Source organism: Rhinatrema bivittatum, unplaced genomic scaffold (assembly GCF_901001135.1).
Source record: "Rhinatrema bivittatum unplaced genomic scaffold, aRhiBiv1.1, whole genome shotgun sequence".
In the NCBI taxonomy this organism is placed as follows: domain Eukaryota; kingdom Metazoa; phylum Chordata; class Amphibia; order Gymnophiona; family Rhinatrematidae; genus Rhinatrema; species Rhinatrema bivittatum.
In genome coordinates, this window is record NW_021820308.1 from 15,967 (window position 1) to 42,646 (window position 26,680).

Genomic DNA, 26,680 nt, shown 5'->3' on the forward strand with positions numbered 1-26,680 from the left:
AAATAGATGAACAGATGTTGCAAGAGAGCTTTAGTCTTCTATCTGGAGAAGACTAAAACACTTAGAAAGTTCACTTAGCTTTTTGTTTTGCTTGACAGCAACAATCCTGAAGTTGTTTTTCCAAGCTCACCCTTTCTAATTGGCTAGAAGAATGTATTTCCTTCTGCTATGCCAAGGCAGGTCTGAATCAGGTGAGCTGTGCCAGAAAAATGATAGCATCAGTAGCCCACTTAAGATCGGCCTCCATGGAGGAGATTTGCAAGGCTGTGTGATGTGGCTTTCTCTTCACAATTCACTGCATTATTGTTTGGACAGGGTCTCCCAGTGCAACAGTATGTTTGGCCAGTCTGTCTTGCAGAAGCTTTTTGAGGTGCAGAACTCAACTCCGTCCTTCTTAGGATCTATAATGTTTGGTTCCCTGTACGTACCCGGATCAGTCCAGACAGTGGGTTGAACCTCCTTTCCAGCAGGTGGAGACAGACTAAAACTGAAAGGATATCCTATATGAGGACAGAGCCTATCCTGTAACCCTTCAGTATTCATCTGCTCCAGCAGGTGTAGCAGCTCCCCTTCGGTTCTCTGCCTTAGGCTAGTCAGCCTTTCCTTCTTCTTTTCCTTAGGCTCAAGCAAGTACTATTTGTAGTCTTCTTTCCTATTTAAAAAAAAAAAAAAATTGTCCTTAGTGATTTTTTTTCCTTTTTCTGTGCTGGAGTCGCCTCCGTCTTCCAGCTCTTGCCGGGCTCAGGGGGGCTTTGTCCCTTGTGCGCTGCACAGCCTGAGTCCATAAATGCTTCCAGGTGTGGGGATCGAGTCTCTCCGGGTCTCGTCTCCCCCCCATCTGGCTGCCGAGAGGGTTTAGAACCTGCTGCTGCGCTCAGTAAAACAAAAAAAAAAAAAGAGGTAAATTTAAAAGTTTTAATAAGTTACAGGTATTCCCCTACTTCTAACTTATTTGCAGCAGTAGACCAGTATTTTTTATTTTTCTGGTCCTAGCAGGCCTTGAACCGGCAGCCAGACAGGCAGGAGTCAGCAGGTTTCCCTCCTACTTCACTCCGGGCCTGCAGACTGTCAATCAAAGCTTTTTTTCTACTTTTTTTTTTCTTCAGTCACGGCTCTGCTATGCCGCGGCGGGCAGCCTGCCTCTCTTGTGGGCTGCCCCCTCCGCGTTTTTCGCATCAGGGCCTCTGATCTGCTTGCCTGCCGGGTGGGGAAGGCCCCTCCTTGGCAGGACAAGCAAATCTAGCCCGGGGATCGTCTTCCTCCGGCATGGCTAGGCCGTTCCCGGGTCGGCAAGGAGGGGGGTCCCGACCCCCCCCCTCGCCCCCCCCTCCTTCGGGAAATCCAGGGTCCCTTTTTCTGCAGAATTCGTCCTCCTCATGCACAAATCTTATTTAGCTAACCTGCAGGAGGAGGACGAAAGCCCCCCCCCCCCCCGCCGCCAAAAATCCCTCACTCCGCGCCATTGACTTCTGGCCCGGCTGCGGAGCCCCAGGGGCCGGCTAGGGTACGGGTGTCCCGGGGTGCCCCGCCTCTCCGGTGGATCCAGGGGTCCCGGACCCCGCTGTTTCCCCCGGATTAGGAGGATTCCCGTATTCGGAGGATACCCCTCCTCTGGAGAGAGATTACCTCAGCGCCTTTCGTTTGTTCCGTAAGGAGGAATTAGAGCCCTCATTCCCTTCGTCCTGCAGGAATTGGGCTTGGAGGATCCCACCGTGGATAACCTGATGGACTCCTTGCCCAAGGATATGAATCCGGTCCTGGGGGGGCTCAGGGCTTCGGCTACCACCTTTCCCTTCCACCCCATGCTTAAGCTCCTGATTCTGCGGGAATGGGAGGCCCCTGAGGGAGCTCTCCTGGTGGGGCATGCCATGGGCAAACTCTATCCCCTCCCGGAGGAATGTTTGGAAATGCTGAAGTATCCCTCTGTGGATTGTTACGTTTCAGCGGTCACCAAGCACACCACGATTCCTGTAGAGGGATCGATGGCTCCCAAGGACGGACAGGATCGTAAGCTAGAGGCTCACCTGAAACGCATCTTCGAAGTCTTGGCTCTCGGAGTCCGGGCGACTTGCTGCAGCAGCCTCATGCTGCGGGCAGGCCTCAGGTGGGCTCAACAATTACTCCGTACTCCAGAACTTCTGCCAGCAGAGGTGGAGCAGGCTGAGCGTCTAGAAGCCGTAATCGCTTACGGGGCAGACGCCCTCTACGATCTGGTCTGTGTTCAGGCGAAGGCAATGGCTTCGGCGGTGTCTGTCTGGAGGCTCCTCTGGCTACGCAATTGGTCGGCCGATCAGTCTTCCAAAGCTCGGTTAGGCACGTTGCCTTTCAAAGGTAAGATGCTTTCTGGAGAGGACCTTGAGAAGCTTATGGACTCCTTGGCTGACAACAAGGTCCATAAACTCCCGGAGGACCGTCCTAAACCTACCTGGTCTTATGCCCCTCTGGTTCTCGCTTCCAGGGTCAGCGTCGTTACGCTCCGCGTGGGTGGGGTGGTTCCTCGAGGGGTTCTTCTCGTGCTCAGTCCTGGTCGCAGTCCTTTCGAGGGTGGCGGCCCTTTCGTGAGGGCCAGCCCACGCGTGCCACCCCTAAGCCTGCCACGCAATGAAGTTCAGCTGATTCATTCCTCGGTCCCTTACCTCGGCGATCGCCTCTCCCTGTTTTTCGAGGAATGGGTCAAACTCACGTCGGATCAGTGGGTCCTCGACAATAGAGAAGGGTACGCCTTCGAGATTGTTCACGACCTTCCGGATCTTTTTCTTTTCTTGCCATGCGGACGGTCCAAGAGGGACGCGGTGGAACAAACTCTCGCCAAACTCCTGGCTCTGGGCGCGGTGGTTCCAGTCCTGGAGAGGGAGCTTGGTGCTGGCCAGTATTCTATTTACTTCATCGTTCCCAAAAAGGACGGGTCCTTTCGTCCGATACTGGACCTCAAGAGGGTCAATCGGGCCCTCAAAAGTCCTCAATTCCGCATCGAAACCCTGCGAGCGGTCATAGCGGCGGTTCGTCCCGGAGAGCTCCTCGCTTCGCTCGATCTCGCAGAGGCGTACTTCCATATTCCCATTCACCGCGACTACCAGAAGTATCTTCGCTTCCACATTCTCAATCAGGACTTCCAGTTTCGGGCGCTTCCTTTTGGTCTCGCGACTGCACCTCGCACCTTCACAAAGGTCATGGTGATGGTCGTGGTGGCACTGCGGGGAGGGAATCCTTGTCCATCCCTATCTGGACGACTGGCTCATCAGGGCCAAGTCGGCGGCTTCCTGTCAACAGGCAGTGGATCGCGTATTATCTCTTCTCGCTTCTCTCGGGTGGATAGTGAACTTCTCCAAGAGCAACCTTCAGCCCTCCCAGGAGTTAGAGTTTCTGGGAGCCCACTTCGATACCTGAGTAGGCAAGGTCTCCCTACCGCGTGCGCGCACTCTCAAGCTAATCGAGCAGATCCAGAACCTGATTGCCTTATCCCCCGACGGCCTGGGACTACCTGCAGGTCTTGGGATCCATGGCTTCCACCATACGCCTCGTCCCCTGGGCTTTTGCTCATATGCGTCCGTTACAGAAAGCTTTGCTATCCCGCTGGCAGCCGGTGTCGGAACAGTTCCACATAGTTCTCCGCTCTTGGACTCTATCATCGGCGACTTGCAGTGGTGGCTGTCGCTACCTCATCTCCTCCAGGGGATGCCTCTCAAAGCGCTGCAATGGACGATAGTGACCACGGATGCCAGTCTGTCGGGCTGGGGTGCAGTTTGTCTCTCCCAGTCCACCCAGTGAACCTGGACCTCGACTCAGTCTCGCTGGCACATCAATCAGTTGGAGACCCTGGCGGTACGCCTGGCCCTTCAGGAGTTCCTCCCCCTTCTTCGCAGCAAGGCGGTACGAGTCCTCTCCGACAGCTCTACCACTGTGGCCTACATTAATCGCCAAGGGGGCACTCGCAGACCTCTGGTGGCCCTGGAAGCCAGCCATCTCTTCACCTGGGCGGAGCGACATCTGCAGTGCCTGGCGGCCTCCCACATTGCGGGCAAGGAGAATATCCAGGCCAACTTCCTCAGCCGACAGTCGCTCGATCCGGGGGAGTGGGAACTCTCGGATGCGGCCATGGCCCTGATAGTGGACAGGTGGGGTCCCCCTCACCTAGACCTCATGGCGACTTTGCGCAATTCCAAAGCCAATTGGTTCTTCAGCCACTGGAGGGAACACGGCTCAGAGGGCGTGTGTGCTCTGGCCCTGCCTTGGTCAGCGGACGTTCTCCTGTTCGTGTTTCCCCCGTGGCCCCTGGTGGAAAAAGTTCTCAGAAGAATCGAACTCCACCGGGGACCAGTGATTCTGGTAGCACCCGAGTGGCCGCGAAGACCGTGGTTCGCAGATCTCATCAACCTGGCAACGGACGGACCCCTGCGCCTCGGTCATCTACCTCGTCTCCTTCGACAGGGGCCTGTATTTTCGACCAGGCCGATCGCTTCTGTCTAGCGGCCTGGCTTTTGAACGGAGACGCCTGAGGCGTAAAGGGTATAAGGAGGAGGTTATCTCCACCTTACTGCAGGCCCGGAAACAGTCGACTTCCCTGGCCTACGTGCGCATCTGGAAAGTTTTTGAGTCTGTTTGTGCGGAGTCGGGTATCCCAGCCCGCTCAGCCTCTGTTTCGGTGGTTCTTTCTTTTCTTCAGAGGGGTCTCTCCAAGGGCCTCTCCTTCAGTTCTCTGCGCTTCCAGGTCTCCACGCTCGGCTCTCTCCTGGGTCGGGTGGAAGGTCATTCCCTAGCGGGCCATCTGTATGTGATTCAGTTCTTGAGGGGCGTTAAACATCTCCGCCCTCCTTCTCATGCATCGTGTCCATCGTGGAGTCTCAACCTGGTCCTTCATGCTCTCTGTGCGGCTCCGTTTGAACCCTCCACCACGCTACGCTCAAGGACCTCACACTCAAAACTGTCTTTCTGGTCTCGATCGCCTCCGCTCGGCGGATCTCCGAGATTCAGGCATTGTCCTGTCGGGAGCCCTTCTTATGTTTTTCTGATTCAGGGGTCTCTCTCAAGACTGTTCCTTCTTTCTTGCCCAAAGTTGTTTCCGCTTTTCACGTCAACCAGTCGGTAGAACTCCCTGCGTTTTCCAGAGGAAATTGCAGGTACGGCTGGGGGCGATCTCAGTCATCTAGATGTTAAGCGAGTCCTGCTTCGCTATTTCCAGGTTACCAATGACTTTGGCATTTCAGACCACCTCTTCATCCTTTGGAGTGGTCCCAACTGAGGTAAACCGGCTTCTAAGACCACGATTGCGCGGTGGTTGAAAGAAGCCATATCTTGGCATATCTTTGTCAAGGTTGACCAGTTCCTGAAGGCCTGAAGGCTCATTCTCTTCACTCTCAGGCTGCTTCTTGGGCGGAGAGTCAATCTGTCTCTCCACAGGAGATTTTCAGGGCCGCCACTTGGACGTCCTTGCATACCTTTGCTCGGCACTACCGTCTGGATGTGCACACTCCGGTTTTCGGTTCCTTTGGGCGGCAAGTGCTTCGAGCGGGACTGTGTCTGTCCCACCCGGTTTAGGGAAGCTTTGGTACATCCCACTGTCTGGACTGATCCAGGTATGTTCAGGGAAAGGAAAATTAGTTCTTACCTGTTATTTTTGTTCCTGTAGTACCACGGATCAGTCCAGACGCCCTACCCTGTCTGTCTTTTTTCTGTCCTCTCGAAGCTTGTTTCTTACAGGTTTGCAGATTCTATTACTCCCTGTGTTGTAAGAATACTGAGCAATTACACTGGAAGCCTTGGTCGTTTTTTCATACCAAGTATATGCAAGAGCGTATAGGTATACCATGTTTGTCTTATTGTTCTATAGTTGCTGTATTGAGCTTTATGGTTACTTGCTTGATCCTACTTGGGTTTTGTTATTTTTCTGCTTTGACAATAGTTATACTGAAGGGTTACAGGATAGGCTCTGTCCTCATATAGGATATCCTTTCAGTTTTAGTCTGTCTCCACCTGCTGGAAAGGAGGCTCAACCCACTGTCTGGACTGATGCGTGGTACTACAGGAACGAAAATTAACAGGTAAGAACTAATTTTCCTTTCTAGGCTGCCCTTTTATGTGCATGTAGTTAAGGATTCCCCACATGTAAGGACTATCATCCTACTCATTCTTAGAGGAAAGGAAAGCTGCTTATCTATAACAAGCGTTGGCAAGGACAGCAGAATATCCATCCTCACAACCCCCCCCCCCTTGGAGTTTATTCTCCAGTCTTAGATTTATCATGGACTGAAGGAACCTGAGTTGGATGCGGGAGCGCGATCAGGGATGCTCATGCCTTCTAGAAGCTTTAAGTCAAACTTCCATATCAGGTTCCGTCTGATGATGATGCCCATGTGTGAGGACTGCCATCCTGCTCTTCTTGGAGTTACACCTATTACAGATAAGCAACTTTGCTTTACTTTAGCTCCCTTAGAAAAGGGTGTGATTGAACTATGGAATATGTTACTGTTATGATGTTACCCAAATTTGATAGGATTTGATATTTTTTCAGGAGGTATATCCTCCATTTTTTGCTGTTTTATTATGTTTGTTTGATTAAATTGTTTTATCATATTTTGATGTTTTATTGATATGTTATTTTTGTGATATGCTTAGGCTTACTTTCTTTTATTGCATTTTTGTTGTAATCCTGAGTAAAAGCAGAATATAAATATCCATTTAAATGAGATAAATTTGCATACATTGGAGACCCAGTATATGCAAATTTCTCATGCATTTTCATTACAAATATTCTGAAAACTTGATTGGCTATGTGGTCATAAGAATACGTGTGGTAGCCACTACATTACCAGATTTATTTAACTCTTAAGTTGATTGCACACAGAGTTTAAAAGAACACATAGTTCAAACTTTGGATTAATAGTACTACAGTTTGAAGTTCCTAAACACGATTGTACTAGGGACCAGAACACAAGCTGGAGCAGAACTGGAAATATTTGACTTCTGTTTTCAGGAGAAGCTTCCTTAACAATCATCACTAAATAGCAGACATGTTGTGGAATTTTGACTCCTGGTTCTTTGTGACATCAAGGAAGAAGTAAGCAGCTTTCAGAAGATCTGAGATTTAATTTAATATTTCTTCTTTGATTTTTTTAATTTTGTAGTTATGATGGTTAATGGAGATCACAGAATAGGCATATTTGCTAAGAGAGCCATCCAGACTGGTGAAGAGCTATTCTTTGATTACAGGTTAGTAAAATACCCATATCCATAATTTTTAAAGCACTAGGATAGTTTGTCAAAACACTAAAAGCTCACATGCACATGTGTGCAGTGACATCATCCAACAGCACCAACTTAATTCCAGCTCTCTGAGCTGAGTAAAGACTTTACTGAGCAAGTGCGGGAGTTGTTGCACATAAGAACATAAAATATGCCATACAGGGTCAGACCAAGGGTTCCTCAAGTCCAGCATCTTGTGGCCAATCCAAGTCACAAGTACCTGGCAAGTGCCCAAACATTAGATCCCAAGCTACTATTCCTTATTAATAGCAATTTATGGACTTCTCTAGGAAATTATCCAAACCTTTTTAAACCCAGTTACACAAACTGCTGTAACCACATCCTCTGGCAATGAATTCCAAAACTTAACTATGTGTTGAGTGAAAAATAAATTTCTCTGATTTGTTTTTAATGAGCTATTTGCTAAATTCATGGAGTGTCCCCTAGTCCTTCTATTATCTGAGAGAGTAAATAACCGATTTACATTAACCTGCTTCATGAGCTCCTCAGTTTTTTTTTGTCCAAGCTGCCGCACAGACTTGTCCCAGTCCCTCTCAAAACATTTTAAACTTTCTGACCTTTGCTTTATTACTGCCTCTATTTTTTGCTCTAGCAGCCCCTCAAACAGAACTTTTAAGTTCTGACAAAATAGAAAATCCAGTTCCCTGTACGTACCCGGATCAGTCCAGACCATGGATTGAGCCTCCTTTCCAGCAGGTGGAGACAGAGCAAAACTGAAAGGGTATCCTATATGAGGACAGAGCCTACCCTGTAGCCCTTCAGTATTTGTCTGTCTCCAGCAGGTGGAACAGCTCACCCTGTGGTTCCCTGTTAACCTCTGCTTGTCCCTTCTGGGTTTTTTTTTCCTTCTGTGTGTCTATCGTGTTGGATCAGGCAAGTATTGAGTTATTGTTTTAAAAAAAAAAAAAGTGTGAACTCTGTGGATCCTTCACAGGAGACAGTGCCTGTCTCCTCACTCTTGCGGGGGCCTAGGGGGGCTTGGCCCCTTATTTTATAGCCTAGGCTCCCTTTTCCCGGTGATCCTCGGCTGCAGGGGTGAAAATTGGTGGTGCCAGTCACTCCCCCTGTTCAGCTCCCTCTCTCCTTCTCTTCTGTACTCTCTCCCTTCATTGGGATCCATGTTTTTGTAGCTGCTGACAGGGACCTTTGTAAAAAGCAAAAAAAAGAAGACTTAATAAAAGGTGATTTTTACCTAGAGGAGTCCCTGATAACATTAACAGAAGGCTCCTGCCTTCCTTACTTTTGCAGCTTGAGAGAGTGAATTGAGAGCGTGCACATTTCATTCTGTGCCTCCGCTCCTTCAGCATCAACAGCTCAGCTTATCTTAGTGCTGCCCCTCCCCCACCCAGCAGCACGCCACGATCTCAGATGTGTTTAGCCTGCTGGGATTCCTCGGTCAGGCTTTCGCGGGAGGGGCTCTGTTCACGCTGCCTACCGGGGGTGGGGGGGAAGGTTCCTCCGAGGTCCTGATGGCCCTCCTCCCCCCCACACTCCTCTCTCTACCGCCCCCCCCCCCCCCCCCCCCCCCCCACTGTGGCACCAGTTCATGGATTCACCTCAAGTCAGGAGTTGAGTGTGGCATGGAAGCCTGCAGCATGGGATGAGGTACAAAGAAGAGAGTCCAAATGACATAAACTTTCAGGGCCAAACAAGTGATAGATACAGGGCTTCTCAGGAGTGGGCCCCTCCTTGATGCCAAGGCAGGAGATAACTTCATCAGCATGGTTTCTATTATTTTTCATGGCTTAGAAAATTCCCAAGGCACAGAGTCACTTATTTTACCAGGTCTTGGGGGCAACCATGGCACTATCCATGCCCTTAGCATAGAATTTGAACTCTGAAGCGCAGTTGATCTACTCAGCGTGGCATGCCAAGCTGCTGTCGGTCAGAGCGGAGCACTTTGGTGCATAAGCTCAAGAGTCCTACCACTGAGGCTAGGGTGCAGCATCAGCAGCTGGTACCATCTATGGACCAAGGCACCGTTCAGGCAGTATCAGTTTCTCTAGCACAGAGTTCCTCGGAGCCAGCCACTGCAGTGCAACAGGATTCCTTCATAGCTGTACAGATAACACTTAATGATGAACAACTGATCTGGATTTTTCAATCAGATGTCTCTCCTCCAACTTCAGCACAGAAGGTCCCCCAGCCCATGGGGGCCCAGTTGTCAAAGCTAGTGAAGAATTGCTTTTCCTCCTTAAGTCCTGGAGACCAGAGAAGGGGAAATATTCCCTCATAATGAAGCCAACCAAAGTCTCCTCAAGTGCTTCTGGAATTGACAATAAAGGTGGTAGATTCTTCTTCTCCAGGGGACTCTCCCTAAGAAAGGACTCTGTTCATTCTGAGTTCTTACCAATATTTCCCCCTTGGATCAATGGAAGTCTCCTCCTCAGTCACTGTTATCCTCTTCAAGGTAGTAGCTTTGTGTTCCCCTGTGATCAGGAGAGGAGGAAGATTCTACAGGGGTTCCCTCAGATCCCCGATTAGACTTGCCTTGGCATACTTCTCCAGAGGATCTCTGCTAATCCAAGAACTGTCAATACCGGGAAGAAAAATTACTCAATATCAGATATCTTCGAACTTCTTGAGTTTCTACAACCTCTGGTGGATTCCATGGCTATCTTAGTTCAAAAGCTCCTCAAGGGCAACCAGATAAGGATAGAGCAAATGCCATCATGCCTGCCAGTAGTCTGGAAACTAAAATGTAAGGTCTAAGCTTCTCCAGGTTTTGAAGTCAATCAACTACCCCACTACTGTAATGCTGGAGTTAACACTGAAATGTACTAAGCACATGTGCGATCACTCCTACATATCTCCTGGGAAGGACACAAAAATGTTGGAAGCATTTGGTTGGGGGGGCGGGTATCTTCTAGGGTGTTCCTCATGATTCTAGAATCCCCTCAAAAGAAACATATGGTTCCTTCAGTCCTCTAGTTTTCTGGTCAACTTTGCCAAGTAAAATCTGGTTCCTACTTAAGATTCACTTCAAGAGAAAGTGTTTCTCCCCATCAAAAGAGCCATATTGCTGATGGACCTGTAAAGGTCAATCCTGGTCCTTCTTGGATACATGGTTGCTGTGGTGCATGTGGTCATTCTGACTTGTCTGCAAATACAGGGCCTTCGATGGACCCTCCAAAGCAAATGGAATCAACTTTATTAACTATTTTTCCACCATATCTCAGTGATCCCTGGGATGAAAGCATCCCTTCAGTTGCAGATGAATCCAGACATTCTCAATGTGGGTGGCTTGTTACGCATTCTCTCGCATCAAGTGACTACCATCATCTCCACCAGAGGATGGCGGGGGGGCTGGGGGGGCAAGCATCATGTTGCGTGAGGGCCAAAGGGATTGTTGTCCTCAAATGGAGGTTTATCTAAACCCAACAATAAAAATTGCCATATTCTAATAAAACAAGCAGGTGGTAGATATGGGCCCCTGCCAAAACAAAAACTTTCTGAATCTGGTCATGTGCAGAACATCACAATGCCAATCTCTAGGTGACCTAACTTCTGGGAATCCAGAACACTATGGCAGATCACCTAAGCAGAGTGTTACAAACTATGAGAGCGGTCCCTGTGTCAGGAATTGCAGATAAATTGTTCAGTTGCTATCAAAGGCCAGTGAACAATTCTGTGTCTCAGAGGAAAACAGAAAGATTGAAGTTCTGTTCCATCCTTCCAAGCAGCTACTGAATTAGTTCCTGATGCTTTTGTTAATAGACTGGAACATTTATTTACTATGTGGTAGTACCCACTAAGTTTCCTCTAATTGCCAGTACTGTCCAGAAGATCATTTTGGACCAAGATAAAGATTAAAACCTCTAAGCACCTGCCTATTTCCCAGTAAAGTACTATCCAAATTTCCCTGTATGTACCTAATCAGTCCAGACCTCCTCTGGTTTTGACTCCACTCCAGCAGTGATGGCGACAGAGGAAGTTTCTCTTTTTCCCCGGAGAGGTAGAAGAGGTTCTGATTTCTGCCAGTAAACCTTTCAGCTAGCAGATCCCTATGTTTCAAATGGAAGAGGTCCTCGACTCTGGTGTAGGACCAGCCAGCTGGATCCCTCTTCCTGTGGCCTAAGGGACTTGTTTCAATTACCCTGTTTTCCCCTCTCATCTTAAGGCCTTATTACTACTTTCGTCAATGTTCATCTGGTGCATTGCAGTTCATCAGCAGCAGGTAAAAAGGTTCTGATCTCTTTCATCCCTTAGTATCAAAATTCATGAAAGCACTATGTGCATTCCAAGCATCCATTCAAGGAAATCTCCAGCTCCTTGGTACTTCAATGTAGTCTTAGCTCAGCTCATGAAACCTCCTTTTAGGACCTATCAAGTCAATGGACTTGAAGGTTTCTCACCTAGAAAGTGTTGTTTCTAGAGGGCCGTCACTTCAGCACAAAGGCTTAACTAATAGCTTTGTTTTTCTATTCACCATGAGTTAGTTTTTTCTTAATAGGGTAGTTCTACAAACTCTCCCTAAGTTCCTTCAGAAACTGGTGTCTGTGTTTCTACATTAATCAAGTTATTGTGTTACCTGTATTCCTTTTCAAGATCTCATGTGCACAAAGGAGAACAGGATCTTTATTCATTCTATTGTAAGAGGTTACTGTTGTGTAACCTAAAGAGAACGCGACCTCACCATCTGGCTTCTCATCTATTTGTCTCCTTGATCGCAATAGATTGGAAAGGATAGTTGCCAAACACATTTTTTTCAATTGGATAACAGGCTATAATGCTCAGGTTGCCTTACAAAATTAGTCTTTTGTCAAAGCTCATCAAATGAGAGCCAGTAGTAACTTCAGTGGCTCATCTCAGGGCCACTTTATTGAAGATATTTGCAAAGCTGCTACTTGGTCATCGTGTTCATACCTTAACATCCCACTACAGTCTGGACAACATGCTCCAGGAGATGGTAAGCTTTGGAACATGCAGTCTGCTCAGGCTGTTCACCCAGTAGAGCCACTCTCTCTCTATCTGGTGGGGACCATGTTTCTTTTAAGTGGTTTGCTCTTGCAATCTCAAAATGAGACTTCCTACATTATGGTTAATTCAATGCCTGCTTGTCCACTGAGAAAGCAAGTTTGCTTACCATGAAAACAGGGTTCTCCATAGACAACAGGATGTATTAGCCATAATTAATACCATCCCTGCCTCCCTAGAGAGTTGACTACCTTGCCGAGCTCTGAAAGAGACCGAGGGACTCAGAGGGTCAGTGTACACATGTGGGAATTCCTATACATGTTCAGTAAAGTCTTTGCTGAACTCTGAGAGCTGAATCTGTATTGGTGCTGTCAGGTGATATCACCCCACATGTTATGGCTAATTTCATCTTGCTGTCTATGGAGAAGCCTGTTTACAGGTAAGCAAACTTGCTTTCTGTAATTATTCTGTGGGGCAACTGCAGGTCCTGTCTAAACTAAGAATAATTAAATCAATAAATGTGTGTGCTTTTCAACTCATGTTCCATTGTCATGTCCTGGAGGCACACTTAACTGGTCTGGTTTTCAAGATATCAGTAATGAGGATGTATGAGACAGTTGCATATACTGGGTCTCTAATGTATATAAATCTGTTTCGTGCATATTTATTGTGGCTGTCTGAAAACCAGAGTAGTTAGATGTGCCTCCAAGATTAGGTAGACAACAGTGAATTAGATACAGCAGGGACATTCTCCTCTACATAATGCAGTGAACAGATTGGGCCTTTGTGTTGCAAATAGTTTATTTACTCTGAGCAGGTATCCAGATTTGAAGGAGGTTTGCAGCAAAAAAGACTTACACACAGCCAGTAAACTGAGCTGGAATCCACCAAGATGGAAAATCCAGTGTTTCATATATTTAATGAAACTAGGCAAACACTGAAGGATATATTGTTCTGCAGTGTAGGCCACTGCAAGAGGATAATTTTCAAACCACTGCACGTATGGCATATACACATGTATATGGCCATGTGCAGTTTACCATACTATTTTGAAATGTGTTGTCACAAACATGCATATTATAAAATACATATTTTTACCCCCACAACATATGTACATATATAGGCCAACGTGCAAAGACATGCAATGCATTGAAACCATGTATGTCAATAACATTGAATGTGTGTACTTTACCCACCTATTTTAAAATATATGCAATCTATATTTACGCATGAAAGTAAAGTAGGACTTGCTCACGCAAGTCCTGATTTAAATGCATAAGTCTGCAAATTTTAAAATATGCACACATCAAGGGAATATAACGAGTTTAACAGTAAGTCCACCAGGTTATCAAGCCTTCCTGGTTCTTCAGCCTGAACTCCCAGAGTACCCAGACCTCCCACCCAGTAGGTTTACATAACAAACACATTTAATATCACTTGTGCCAAATAATCAGCAGGTATATAAATAATGTGAAGAAGTTGGAGAATATTTTCACGTAACTGTATTTTAAAATAGCAACCTGCTTGCATAAGTGTTGGCCTTGCCCCTAGACCGCCCCTTTTTTACATGCATATATCTGCGTGCAAAAGTGAAAATAAATGCATATTTTTGACATTTATAAAATACGGAGTACACGAGTGGGAGGCATACTTACATATGTAACATATGTAAGTATGTAACTTACTATGTAACATTTTGAAAATTCACCTTTAAGAATTCATAAATATGAAATTGTATAGGTGTTCTCTGTTAATAGTTGAAGGTTGTGATGTCTTAGGTTCAGGAGGACCATTTAGGAAGCAGCATTATCCAAAGTTGTAAAAAATAGTTCTGGTCCCTTCAAATAAGTATCATGACACACAAGGGAAGAGCATTTTGAATTGCTGAACTAGTGTTGCCTGTTTAGGGCAGGCTGTTTACAGATGTTTAGAATATGAGAGTCAAAGGGTTTTTATACATGTTCATTGGCAGGTAACATAAAATGTTCTTTGTCTATGGTATTTTGCACATTGGATATACATGCACAGCTACCATATTACCTTTAAAGATATATTGTATGGTATTGTTTTCTCATTGTGTTCCTTACTAGCTCTTCAGAATTTTACTTCTAAAGTCAAGTCCCTGTTGGTGACACCTTTTACAAATACACTGTAATTCTTTAAGGAAATTAACATATTTCTCACAGGACAAGCAGGAAATGGTAGTCCTCACATATGGGTGACATCATCAGGATGCAGCCCAATCACGGAACACTTTTGTCAAAGTTTCTAGAACTTTGACTGGCACCTACTGGGTATGCCTAGCAATGCACTGACCCTGCATCCAGCAGGGGTCCCCATTCAGGTCTCTTTTTTTTCCGCCTAGCAGTAGCCACGCGGGTTAAGGAGCTCTCTTGAGATTCCTGACAGGAATTTTCCCTCACTGAACTTCTTTAAAAATGTTCAAAAAGATTCTACCCCATAGGTGTCCCCCTATTGATATCTGTACTCTGCGGTCAAAAGGTAAGTTTTTACCCTTGTTGCGGTCGGTTCCCGTCAAGTTGCCCCTTTGGGCCTACTGGCCATCGACCACACCGTGGCTAAATTTTTGTCTAGGCCATGGCATCAGGTTTTCGTCGGTGTCCCAATTGACCTCGGACAATGTCCATCACAGACCCGCATAGAGTTTGTGTATTGTGCTTGGGGACCGACTATGATACCCTAACTTGCACCAAATGTGCCCAAAAGATGCCGAAGGGTCGTAAAGCCTGTTTAGGAGAAGATAGAGTTTCTTTTTCATTCCAAACTCCCGACTCCATCCGACCGCTGCTCGACTTCGTCTGAGCCGGTGCCATCGACCTCTCGCCAGCAACAAGACACTGGTGCTGCTCGTCCGGCTTGACTACTCCTAAGGTGTTGACTTCTTCCTTCCTCCTCGCCTCTGGAGAAGGACCGAGGAGAACATCGTGAAAAGTGTCTATACCTACATAGAAAGGCTCAGTCCGCTGAATCAGGCAAGCCCTTGGCATCAGTGTCGACAGAGCCACTGAGAAAGAAAATCCCGTCTGGAGAAGGCCCCATCCTCCTCTGCGACTGGGTCACCGAGGCGTTCCCCCAGCTTCATCGGTGCAGGGAGCCCGCGATTCTACTTTCAACCGGCGGCCCCTCCGGCCACGCCAGTGCTGCTTCCTACTCCAGTGCCAGGGGTTCCATGCCCCAGGCTTCCGTGAGGAATTGGAGCGGATCATCCAGAGGCCATCGGTAAAGCACTGCAGGACTTCCAGCCTCCATCGATACCAGTGCCCGAACCGGTCACTGATCCGATCCCCATGGCGCTTCCCACCGCTAGTTGGGTAGACTGGATTCATTGCTCGGTGCCCTTCCACCGCTGGAACCCAGAACCCCGGTTATGTCCTCTTCCTTCAATGCCGATACCGATGTCCATCAAAAGACGAAGAAACACCGATACCCATACCTCCGTCTGGATCTTGCCACCGACTCATCTGTCGATGTCGCCGGTTCCGTCGGTGCCTCCATCGATGCCGTTGGTGTGCCACCTCTGGTGCCATCGATGTCTAGACCTGCCCTTCGGGATTAACACCATTTCTCCCTTCTGAAGATCCTCAGGGAGCTGGTGATCAACCTTATGATTCTTGGACTGATGATTCTTCCCAGGATACCGAGGATCTGCCTTCAGAGCCCTCTCCTCCTGAAGAGAGAAGGCGTTCTCCTCCAGAGGATCTGTCCTTTATTAATTTCATTAAAGAATGTCTGAAACAATTCCATTTCAGCTTTAGACAGAAGAAGATTCAAGGCACAAGATGCTGGAAGTACTCCAGTTTCTTGATGCTGCTAAGGAAATCATGTCAATTCCATTCATGAAATCCTCATTGACCTGCTGAAGAGGAATTGGGAGCATCCAGATTCAGTCCACCTGTCAACCGTAAGACAGATGTCACCTATCTTGTGCAGTCAGCTCCTGGGTTTCAAAGATCACAACTGGATCATCATTCTGTGGTTGTGGAATCAGCCCAGAAAAAGGCACGACATTCCAAACCTCATTCCTCCATACCTCCAGGAAAGGAACAGAATCCTAGATGCTTTTTGCAGGGCCGATGCAAGGGGATTAGGCACCCTAAGCGAGCCTTCTCCCTTGCCCCCCCCCCCCCACCCCCCGGTCTCAGCCCCAACTCCTACCTCATTCTCGATCACGCCCGCTGACTGTGTGGTTTTCTGGGTCGTGAGCAGGTTTGGCACTGCTCGCGGCCCACCAAATCTCCACTCTTCTTTGCAACTGCTTGCGGCCCCATATGGTTCGCACCTAGTGGCTTACCAAGGGTCTCCGGCACCCGAGGGCTAATGCATTTGTGTGCCTCTCCAGCATCCCCCCTTAATCCTTCTTGTACTAATGCTTAAGGTCACAGAAAATCAGTGGCATCTCTAGACAGAAGAATTTTCTTTTTTTGGGGGGGGGGGCCAAAATAACATTCCTTCATCTCACCCACCTCTATAGCATGGATCCTGCTTTAAAATTGATTACAAAAAAAAAGTGTTAATAAAAAAGTCCTAAGGGTCTTCTGCGTAATTTTAAAAAGCTGGCCAGTTTCACCCTTCTAGTAAACTACTATAAAATTATTTGATAGCCTCATTCAACTAATTCTATATGGCTATGAGAGTGAAGTCTGGAATATATAGGAAGGGACAGAATGTCAATATAAATCCTGCACCTCCAGTTCTCTAACTCTGTGCATCCACTGAAATTCCCCCAAACAATGGAGCTTGGATGTTTCCCTTGCAGCTCATCATACTAAAAGATATTTTCAAATTCTGGTGTCACCTCACAGTAACAGCAGCACAAACAACCTTCCACTGCCAGGCATATTGTGAACTAACACAAAACCCCGCAAAAAAGACACTCAAAATCTATACTGCAATCCCATTGTAACATAACAGTAATAACACCAAGGACTCAAACAATAACCCTACCTGTGAAAAAGCAAGACTTAGTTTTTGGGTACTTGCCAGGTTCTTATGGCCTGGATTGGCCACTGTTGGAACAGGATGCTGGGCTTGATGGACCCTTGGTCTGACCCAGTATGGCATTTTCTTATGTTCTTATGTTCTTAAATATTACAAATGGTCCTAGAATACCAATACACCTCCTACTGAGGAAACAAAAACAAACCTGATTGCTATGGATCCCTATACAGACACTACATGCTAGCAGAATCTCTCATGGTCACAGACACAGAGCAGAGACAGACTCTCATCAAATACAGAATACAAAATAAAGGAGCACAAATTGGACAAAAACTGAAATGGAAATTCCAAGAAGCCAGACTCAGTGTATTAACAATGGAAAAACAGAACCACTATTCCTCATAAAACAAATAAAATCAAGAAACATAAAGCATCAGTTATAATAGTAAAACCATAATAAAAGAATATTTTAAAACTACTGATAAATAGAATTTCTATTAATTAAAATCATATACATTTTTTACAATTTCCCAAACACCAATAAAATATTTCAAAATATATCAGATAACACCCAATAATTAAAACTAATAAGGATTTAAAAAAGCCCCTGCTGTCCATACATGGGAGCTCTTGATTTCCAGTCACCCTGATATTGTCCAGGATTAGGAGGTTATCCTCTCTCTCTCACACATACTCACATGTCCATTCTCCTCTCACACATACACTGTCACATACATACACATTCATGCTCTTATACCCACCATAACCTCTCGCTCTCACAGACACTGACACACTCTCAGGCTCTAAGACACTCTCTCTCCCCCTCCACACAAACTCTTACTCCCCTGGATTTTCTCATAAACACTCATGCTCTCACACTCACTGGCTCCCTCACATACACACAAACACACACGCCCAGGCAAGCTCCCAGTCATTCTCACACACACACACAGACCCCCAGGGCAGGCACTCATGCATTCACACACATACACCCCCCAGGCAGAATCCCATTCATACACATGCACACACTAAAGGCAAACCCCCCTCTCTTTCTTTTGCCAGTAACCTCGGAACCTCTCTCATTCCTCTGCTGCCACTGTCACTGCTGCTGCATGGCTATTGGGGAGGCACCGATTGCTGCTCCTGGCACTGAAGCCCATTCTACTGCCTCCTCTGTGCAGGTCCTGTGGGCTTCCACTTCCTCCAAGCTAATCTCGTACGTTGTGAGATCCGCATAGAGAAAGTGCTACTCTTGCACATTCCCAAAGATTACATGTGCCAATCACTAAAAGGTAATATTTTTTTACCTTGCTGTCTGATCTTAGTTTTTTAATGGGTTGGTCACAGGCTTTTAGGCTTTTTTTTTCCACATTCCCTTTCTTATTTTTTTGCCAATTCCTTTATATTGTCTTTTTTTCTATTTCTTTTCTCTCCATCTTCTTTCCTCAAACACACAGTCAGGTTCTCATTCTCACATGCTTTCTCTCTCACATACACACACACAGGCTCTCACTGTCACATGCTCTCTCTCATACAATCATTCATACACACAGTCCTCTCACTGGCACATGCTGTCTGAGTCTCACACACACAGGCCCTCTCTCACTCCCACATGCTGTCTTGCTCAAGCACAGGCTCTCACTGTCACATGCTGTCTCTGTCACACACACACAGGCTCCTCACATGCTGTCTCTGCAAACATTCAGGTCCTCACTCCCACACACAGTCTCTCAACTCATCTCATACACGTACACATACACACTCGACAGACCCTCAGCCTCTCTCTCACCTCTGGGCCTCCTCTTCACGGGTCGCCGCAGGATGGGCTCTGCAGCAGCCCTGATCTTCTCGGGCTGCCCGCCACAATGTGGGATCTGCGACTGCCCTGCTACCGGGCCTCTTCCTCTTCTCAGACCACTGCGACTTGGGATTCACGGCAGCCTGTAAGCGCTGCACCTCTTCTGCATGCGCTGATGCTCCTCCTCCTTCCTGACCGTGCGGCTTCAGCAACGTTTTCTTCCGGGGCCATGCAGGCAGGAAGGAGGAGGAGCACCTGTACGTTTAAACGCGACTTTTCTCTTCGGGCCATGGTAACGTGAGCTCCACCACGGCCCTGCCGATCTGCCTGCTCTGTGTCGCTGCTCAGCCGCCAGTGGGATGAGGTCCACCGGCGGCCGGCATGAACCTCCCTGCGCCCGGGGGTATTGGCTTCCCTCGGGATGCCACTGCTCGCGGCGCCCCTAATACTCGGCGCCCTAGGCCCAGGCCTAGTTCGCCTAATGCTTCCACAGGCCCTGCTGGTAGGGATGCATAAACCCTCTCGTCTGGACTTATCTGGGGTACAAACAGGAAACTATTTCCTTAAAAGATGAAATGAAATGCCTAATGTCTCTCTTGCCCTGTATGTTTGTCTTGATTATATTGTAAGCTCTACTGAGTAGGGACTGTCTCTTATATGTTTTGGTAGAGTGCTATGTACATCGAGTAGCACTATGGGAATGATAATTAGTAGTAGTAACTGGTTTGTACCTTTAGGAATCACTGTCCCATGGGTTCATGTCGTCACTAAGAACATAAGAAATTGCCATACTGGGTCAGACCAAGGGTCCATCAAGCCCAGCATCCTGTTTCCAACAGTGACCAAACCCAGCATTCCTGTTTCCTGTTTCCAACAGTATCCAAACACTAAGTAGATCCCATGCTACTGATGCCAGGATTAGAGAGGCTATTCCCTAAGTCAGCTTGATTAATAGCAGTTAATAGACTTATCCAAACCTTTATTAAACCCAGCTACACTAACTGCACTAACCACATCCTCTGGCAACAAATTCCAGAGCTTAGGTTGAGTGAAAAAGAACTTTTTCTTAATGTGCTACTTGCTAACTTCATGGTATGCCCCCTAGGCCTTCTATTAAACGAAAGTGTAAATAACTGATTCACATCTACTTGTTTAAGATCTCTCATGATTTTAAAAACCTCTATCATATCCCCCCTCAGCTGTCTCTACTCCAAGCTGAACAGCCCTAACCTCTTCAGCCTTTCCTCATAGGGGAGCTGTTCCATCCCCTTTTTCATTTTGATCACCCTTCTCTGTACCTTCTCTAGTGCAACTATACCTTTTTTAGGATGCGGCGACCAGAATTGTACACAGTATTCAAGGTGCGGTCTCACCATGGAGCGATACAGATGCATTATGACATGTTCTGTTTATTCACCATTCCCTTCCTAATAATTCCTAATATTCTGTGTGCTTTTTTGACTGCACAGCACACTGAGCCGATGATTTCAATATATTACCCACTATGATGCCTAGATATTTTTCCTGCGTGGTAACTCCGAATATGGAACCTAACATCTGTAACTACAGGAATGTTTATTTCCCATTAAATTTTGTCTTCCATTTGGATGCCCAATCTTCCAGTCTCGCAAGGTCCTCCTGCAATGTATCACAATCCACTTGTGATTTAACTACTCTGAATAATTTTGTATCATCTGCAAATTTGATAACCTCACTCATCGTATTCATTTCCAGATCATTTATAAATATATTGAAAAGCACCGGTCCAAGTACAGATCCCTGATGCACTCCACTGTTTACCCTTTTCCTTTATTTTTTTCAAAATAATTTTTATTGGGAGGAAACATGAACAGGCAATGAATCCCGCACTCGGCAGGTACAACCAATATACTGAACATCCAATACAACACAAGTTGTTTAAACAAACTAACAACAACAGAGACCTCCCTCATGTCTCTAGCCCATCTGGTTTTTCTGTTTTTTCTCCCCGTACCAGTTCCCTCATACTACTAACATTTGCACCTCACTTTGCCTCATGCACACCTCACACCATTCACACCACCACACACGCGGTCCCCCTACTGAGACCCTGGGTTGCACCATTCAGGCTCATAGCCACCTACCTGCAGCCCTTCTTGAACAGCTGTCGGCATCAGAAGAACATAAGCCTGTCAGCAGGCCCGGTACAGTTTTTCCGGCTTCCGCTTACCAGTACAAAGTCCAGCACTGATGAGAAAATTAACCATTTAATCCTACTCTCTGTTTCCTGTCTTTTAACCAGTTTGTAATCCACGAAAGGACATCGCCTCCTATCTCATGACTTTTTAGTTTTCTTAGAAGCCTTTCATGAGGGACTTTATCAAACGCCTTCTGAAAATCCAAATATACTACATCTACCGGTTCACCTTTATCCACATGTTTATTAACCCCCTTCAAAAAAAGTTATATAGAACAGGTTGACAGGTCGGATCGGGTCTGAGCCTTCCAGAGGGTTGCCAGGTCCCGAGGGGACCATCCCCCCTGGTTGTTAGGCAGCTGTGGCTTAGGGTCGAGGACCCTGCAGGTGGGAGCCCAGTTTACTCATCCCAACCAGACTGCTTCAGCACTCGCCGGGGGACAGCGTCGTTTCAAAAAAAAAAGGTAAATGATTTGTTTTAGGATTTGCGGTGGCGGTCCGACGCTGTTTTCCTTTTTCCGGTCCGTTCCCCCCCCCCCCCCCCCCCCCGAGGGTTAGCGTTTCTTTTTTTTTAAGTTAGTAGTTCGGCAGCACGTTCTCTTCCGTGCTCAAACCCCGACTCCATCCATCACATCAACGTTGTCGGAACTGGCACAGTCAACTTCGCGCCAGCATCGACCACCGACCGGTGACCGACCGGCATCGATGACTACTTGGCCATCGACACCCTCTACTCCCCCTCAGGATCGAGGGGATCGCAGGGAAAAACATCGCCATCGACACCGTATGACTCTATCTGTCAAGGAAGCGAAATCATCGACCTCGCCATCGTCCGAGCCACTGTCGAAAAAACCCCGTCCAGGAAAGGCACCGACCATTCCTGCGACTGGGTCTCCGAGACAACCCTCACCCGATAGGGGATCGGGAGCCGCGACTCTGCCTGTAACGGTGGTCCCTCCGGCTATGCCTCTGCCTCCTTCTGTTCCAGAGCTGGGGCTGCTTGCTCCATGTCTCTGAGAAGAACTGGACCGGATGGTCCAGGAGGCCATCGATAAGGCGATGCAACGTCTTCAGGTTCCTCCGGCACCGACTGTGGAACCGATCATCGACCCGATTCCGGCAGCGCTGGCACCGCTGCTATCCAGGATGGAAGCCCTCATGGCTGCTTTTCCATCGATGGATCCCGGCTCTCTGATGGCTCCGATGCCCTCCCCATTGACAGCATCATCGGGAGGAGAAACACCGTTCCGCACTCCTCCATCCTCAGCCATCGATGCCTATACGTCCCTCGCCACCGATCCAACCATCGGTGCCGATACATCCATCGATGCCCTCGATGCCTGTACCAATGCCTTCGATGCCGTCATCGGTGCCTCTGATAATTCCTTCGGAGCCCAGACCTGGACCTTCAGGTATCCAACCACCCTGTCCCTCTCTACTTCCTAGAGGAAAGGGTGTTGACCCTTATGATACCTGGAGTGATGATACCTCATCAGACACCAATGACTTACCTTCACCACCTTCACCCACTGAGAGTAGAAAGCATTCTCCTCCAGAGGACCTCTCATTTATAAATTTTGTGAAGGAAATGGCTGAATTGGTTCCTTTTCAATTGCAGACAGAACAGGATGATAGGCACCAGATGATGGAGTTGCTCCAATTCCTGGATGCCCCCAAGGTAATAACCTCTATTCCCATTCATCAGATTCTTCTTGATCTTCTCAAGAAGAACTGGGAAAATCCAGGAACAATTGCTCCAGTACACAGAAAAGCTGACATAAGAGCATGCCATACTGGGTCAGACCAAGGGTCCATCAAGCCCAGCATCCTGTTTCCAACAGTGGTCAATCCAGGCCATAAGAACCTGGCAAGTACCCAAAAACTAAGTCTATTCCATGTTACCATTGCAGTGGCTGTTTTCTAAGTCAACTTAATTAATAGCAGATAATGGACTTCTCCTCCAAGAACGTATCCAATCCTTTTTTAAACACAGCTATACTAACTGCACTAACCACATCCTCTGGCAACAAATTCCAGAGTTTAATTATACGTTGAGTAAAAAAGAACTTTTCTCCGATTAATTTTAAATGTGCCACATGCTAACTTCATGGAGTGCCCCCTAGTCTTTCTATTATCCGAAAGAGTAAATAACTGATTCACATCTACCCGTTCTAGACCTCTCATTATTTTAAGCACCTCTATCCATCTCTTCTCCAAGCTGAAAAGTCCTAACCTCTTTAGTCTTTCCTCATAGGGGAGCTGTTCTATTCCCTTTATCATTTTGGTAGCCCTTCTCTGTACCTTCTCCATCGCAATTACCGTATTTCCACGACAATAACCCGCCCACGTATATAACCCGCCCACACACATAACCCGCAGGTTTTCAAGATTTATGAAAAAAAGTTTTAATATACCCCGCCTCCTCATATAACCCGCAATTCAAAAAAAAAATAAATTTTTAAATACCTGTCGGAGGGCCGCGTGGGTCCAGGCGGGCGGCGGGAGCCGGGTGGTCGCGTGTTAAATCTAGGCCGCGGGCGGGTGGGCGCTTGTTCCAGGCGGGGGCGGGTGGACGCGCGTTAGTTCGAGACGGCCGGCGGGTGGTCGCGTGTTAAATCTAGGCCGGGTCGCACAGGCGCGCATTCATTCACTGCCGGTGGGGGCAGCCCCCACCGGCAGTGAATGAATGCGCGCCGAAAGCAGCTTGTTCCAGGCGGCGGTGGCGGGTGGACGCGCGTTAGTTCGAGGCGGGTGGTCGCGTGTTAAATCTAGGCCGGGTCGCTCAAGGCAATCTAGGCCGGGTCGCTCAAGGCAGTCACATGCCGTGACGTCACGGCATGTGACTGCCTTGAGCATCGAATCGCAGGGGTCGCATTCATTCATCCAGGCGGAGGAGCCGGCTGCTTTCGCCGCTACTGCCTTGAGCGCCGAAAGCAGCCGGCAGCGGCAGCTGAAAGCAGCCGGCTCCTCCGCCTGGATGAATGAATTCATTCACTGCCGGTGGGGGCTGCCCCAGCCCCCACCGGCAGTGAATGAATGCGACCCCTGCGATTCGATGCTCAAGGCAGTCACATGCCGTGACGTCACGGCATGTGACTGCCTTGAGCGACCCGGCCTAGATTGCCTTGAGCGACCCGGCCTAGATTTAACACGCGACCACCCGCCTCGAACTAACGCGCGTCCACCCGCCACCGCCGCCTGGAACAAGCTGCTTTCGGCGCGCATTCATTCACTGCCGGTGGGGGCTGCCCCCACCGGCAGTGAATGAATGCGCGCCTGTGCGACCCGGCCTAGATTTAACACGCGACCACCCGCCGGCCGTCTCGAACTAACGCGCGTCCACCCGCCCCCGCCGCCGCCTGGAACAAGCGCCCACCCGCCTGCGGCCTAGATTTAACACGCGACCAATCAGGAAGCGGCCGGGCGCAGGGATAGGACGGACTCCTCTCAGCTGCAGCCTATTCAGAGTCGGGAAACTTTATTGGTTGTAAAATTTTTTCTGGATAACCCGCCCACGTTTATACCCCGCGGGGGGCATGCGGGGTAGGTAAAAACGCACATTACCCGCGGGTTATATGCGTGGAAATACGGTATATCTTTTTTGAGATGCGGTGACCAGAATTGTACACAGTATTCAAGGTTCAGTCTCACCATGGAGCAATACAGAGGCATTATGACATTTTCCGTTTTATTCACCATTCCCTTTCTAATAATTCCCAACATTCTGTTTGCTTTTTTGACTGCCGCAGCACACTGAACCGACGATTTATTTAATACAGTCAGCCCCAGGTTTTCAAATGTCACAGCTTGATCACCACTCCGTCGTGGTAGAGTGTGCACAAAAGAGAGCAAAGAGGTCAAAACCTCACTCATCTACCCCTCCTGGTAAGGAACAAAAATTCCTGGACAACATTGGACGCCGAGTATTCCAAGGGGCCATGCTCATCTCCCGAATTGCTGCCTATCAGCTTTATATGACTCAATATAACAGGGCCATATTTAAGCAGATACAGGACTTCTCAAACTCCCTGCCTCAGCAATTCCAAGACCAACTACAAACCCTTGTAAGCAAAGGTTTTGAGGCAGGCAAGCATGAGATCAGAACATCTTATGACATTTCGACACCTCTAACAGAGTGTCTGCAGTTGCTATTTCAGCGAGACGGTGGGCCTGGCTCAAGTCTTCTGACCTTCGCCCAGAAGTGCAAGATGGGTTGTCCAACCTGCCCCGTGTAGGAGATAATCTGTTCGGCGAACAGATCCAACGGACGGTGGCTGAACTAAAAGACCATCATGAGACCCTAAAACAGCTCTCTTCGATGCCTTCTGACTTTTCTTCAAAGCAGCCCTTTAGAAAGGACTCCCAAGAAGTCGTTCTATCGTCCATGAAAGTCCTGCCCCCCACCAGCCAGATCCCGTGCTACGAAACCTTATCAGAAACCTCAGTCTCGCCAAACCCGAAAACAAAAACCACAAACAGCTCCCCAGCTGGGACCTGCTTCCAGTTTTTGACTTCCACTTGGACAGCAGCAGCCAGATTCCTCTGTCGCACATACCAGTGGGAGGTCGACTGTGCCACTTTCACAACACGTGGCATTCAGTCACAACCAACCAATGGGTATTGGCAATCATTGCTCAGGCTTACCATCTGAACTTTCTCGCCTTGCCACCGGACTCCCCACCTCTGCAGACATGGAGAATGTCCAACCAATCCGTTCTTCTGGATCAAGAGGTCTCCCTCCTTCTCCAGTCAAGAGCATTAGAACCCGTTCCATACTCTCAGCAAGGCCTAGGGTTCTATTCCCGGTACTTCCTAATCCCCAAAAAATCGGGAGGCGTCCGTCCTATTCTAGATCTACGGGCCCTCAACAAGTACCTCCAGCGAGAAAAGTTCAAGATGGTCACCTTGGGCACGCTTCTACCTCTTCTACAAAGAAGAGACTGGCTCTGCTCTCTGGACCTCCAGCATGCATACACCCACATTGCGATAAGTCCAGCTCATCGCAAATACCTGAGATTCCTAGTAGGCCTCAAGCACTATCAATACTGAGTGCTTCCATTCGGCCTAGCGTCTGCTCCACGAGTCTTTACAAAATGCCTTGTAGTTGTCGCAGCATTCCTCAGGACACAAGGTGTTCACGTCTACCCGTATCTGGACGACTGGTTAATCAGGGCTCCCACTCAGCAAGCTGCTCTGTCGTCCCTCAATCTAACCTTACACACTCTAATTTCGTTAGGGTTTCTCATCAATTATGACAAATCCTACTTAGTCCCATCTCAAACCTTTTCGTTCATTGGGGCAGACTTGGACACCTTACAGGCAAAGGCTTTCCTGCCTCGACAACGAGCACTAACCATCGTGTCTCTTGCTCACCAACTGCATTCTCAGCATGCTGCGACTGCACGCCAATTTCTCGTCCTCCTGGGACATATGGCGTCCTCAGTCCATGTCACACCAATGGCCTGCTTGGCCATGAGGCTCATGCACTGGACTCTCAGGTCTCAATGGACTCAAGCTATTCAGCCTCTGTCGACCATTGTCCACATCACCCGGCTCACTCCGTCTGTCCC

General features: G+C 47.9%; 1 protein-coding gene across 1 annotated transcript in view; it reads left to right on the forward strand.

Moving 5' to 3' along the window:
* Window positions 1–26,680, forward strand: part of LOC115081411 (histone-lysine N-methyltransferase EZH2-like) — a 43,630-nt gene that overhangs the window by 11,471 nt on the left and 5,479 nt on the right. Inside the window, exon 3 of the mRNA XM_029585862.1 lies at window positions 7,122–7,206. Within this exon, the coding sequence (XP_029441722.1) occupies window positions 7,122–7,206 (85 nt within the window). The remainder of the gene's footprint in view (window positions 1–7,121; window positions 7,207–26,680) is intronic.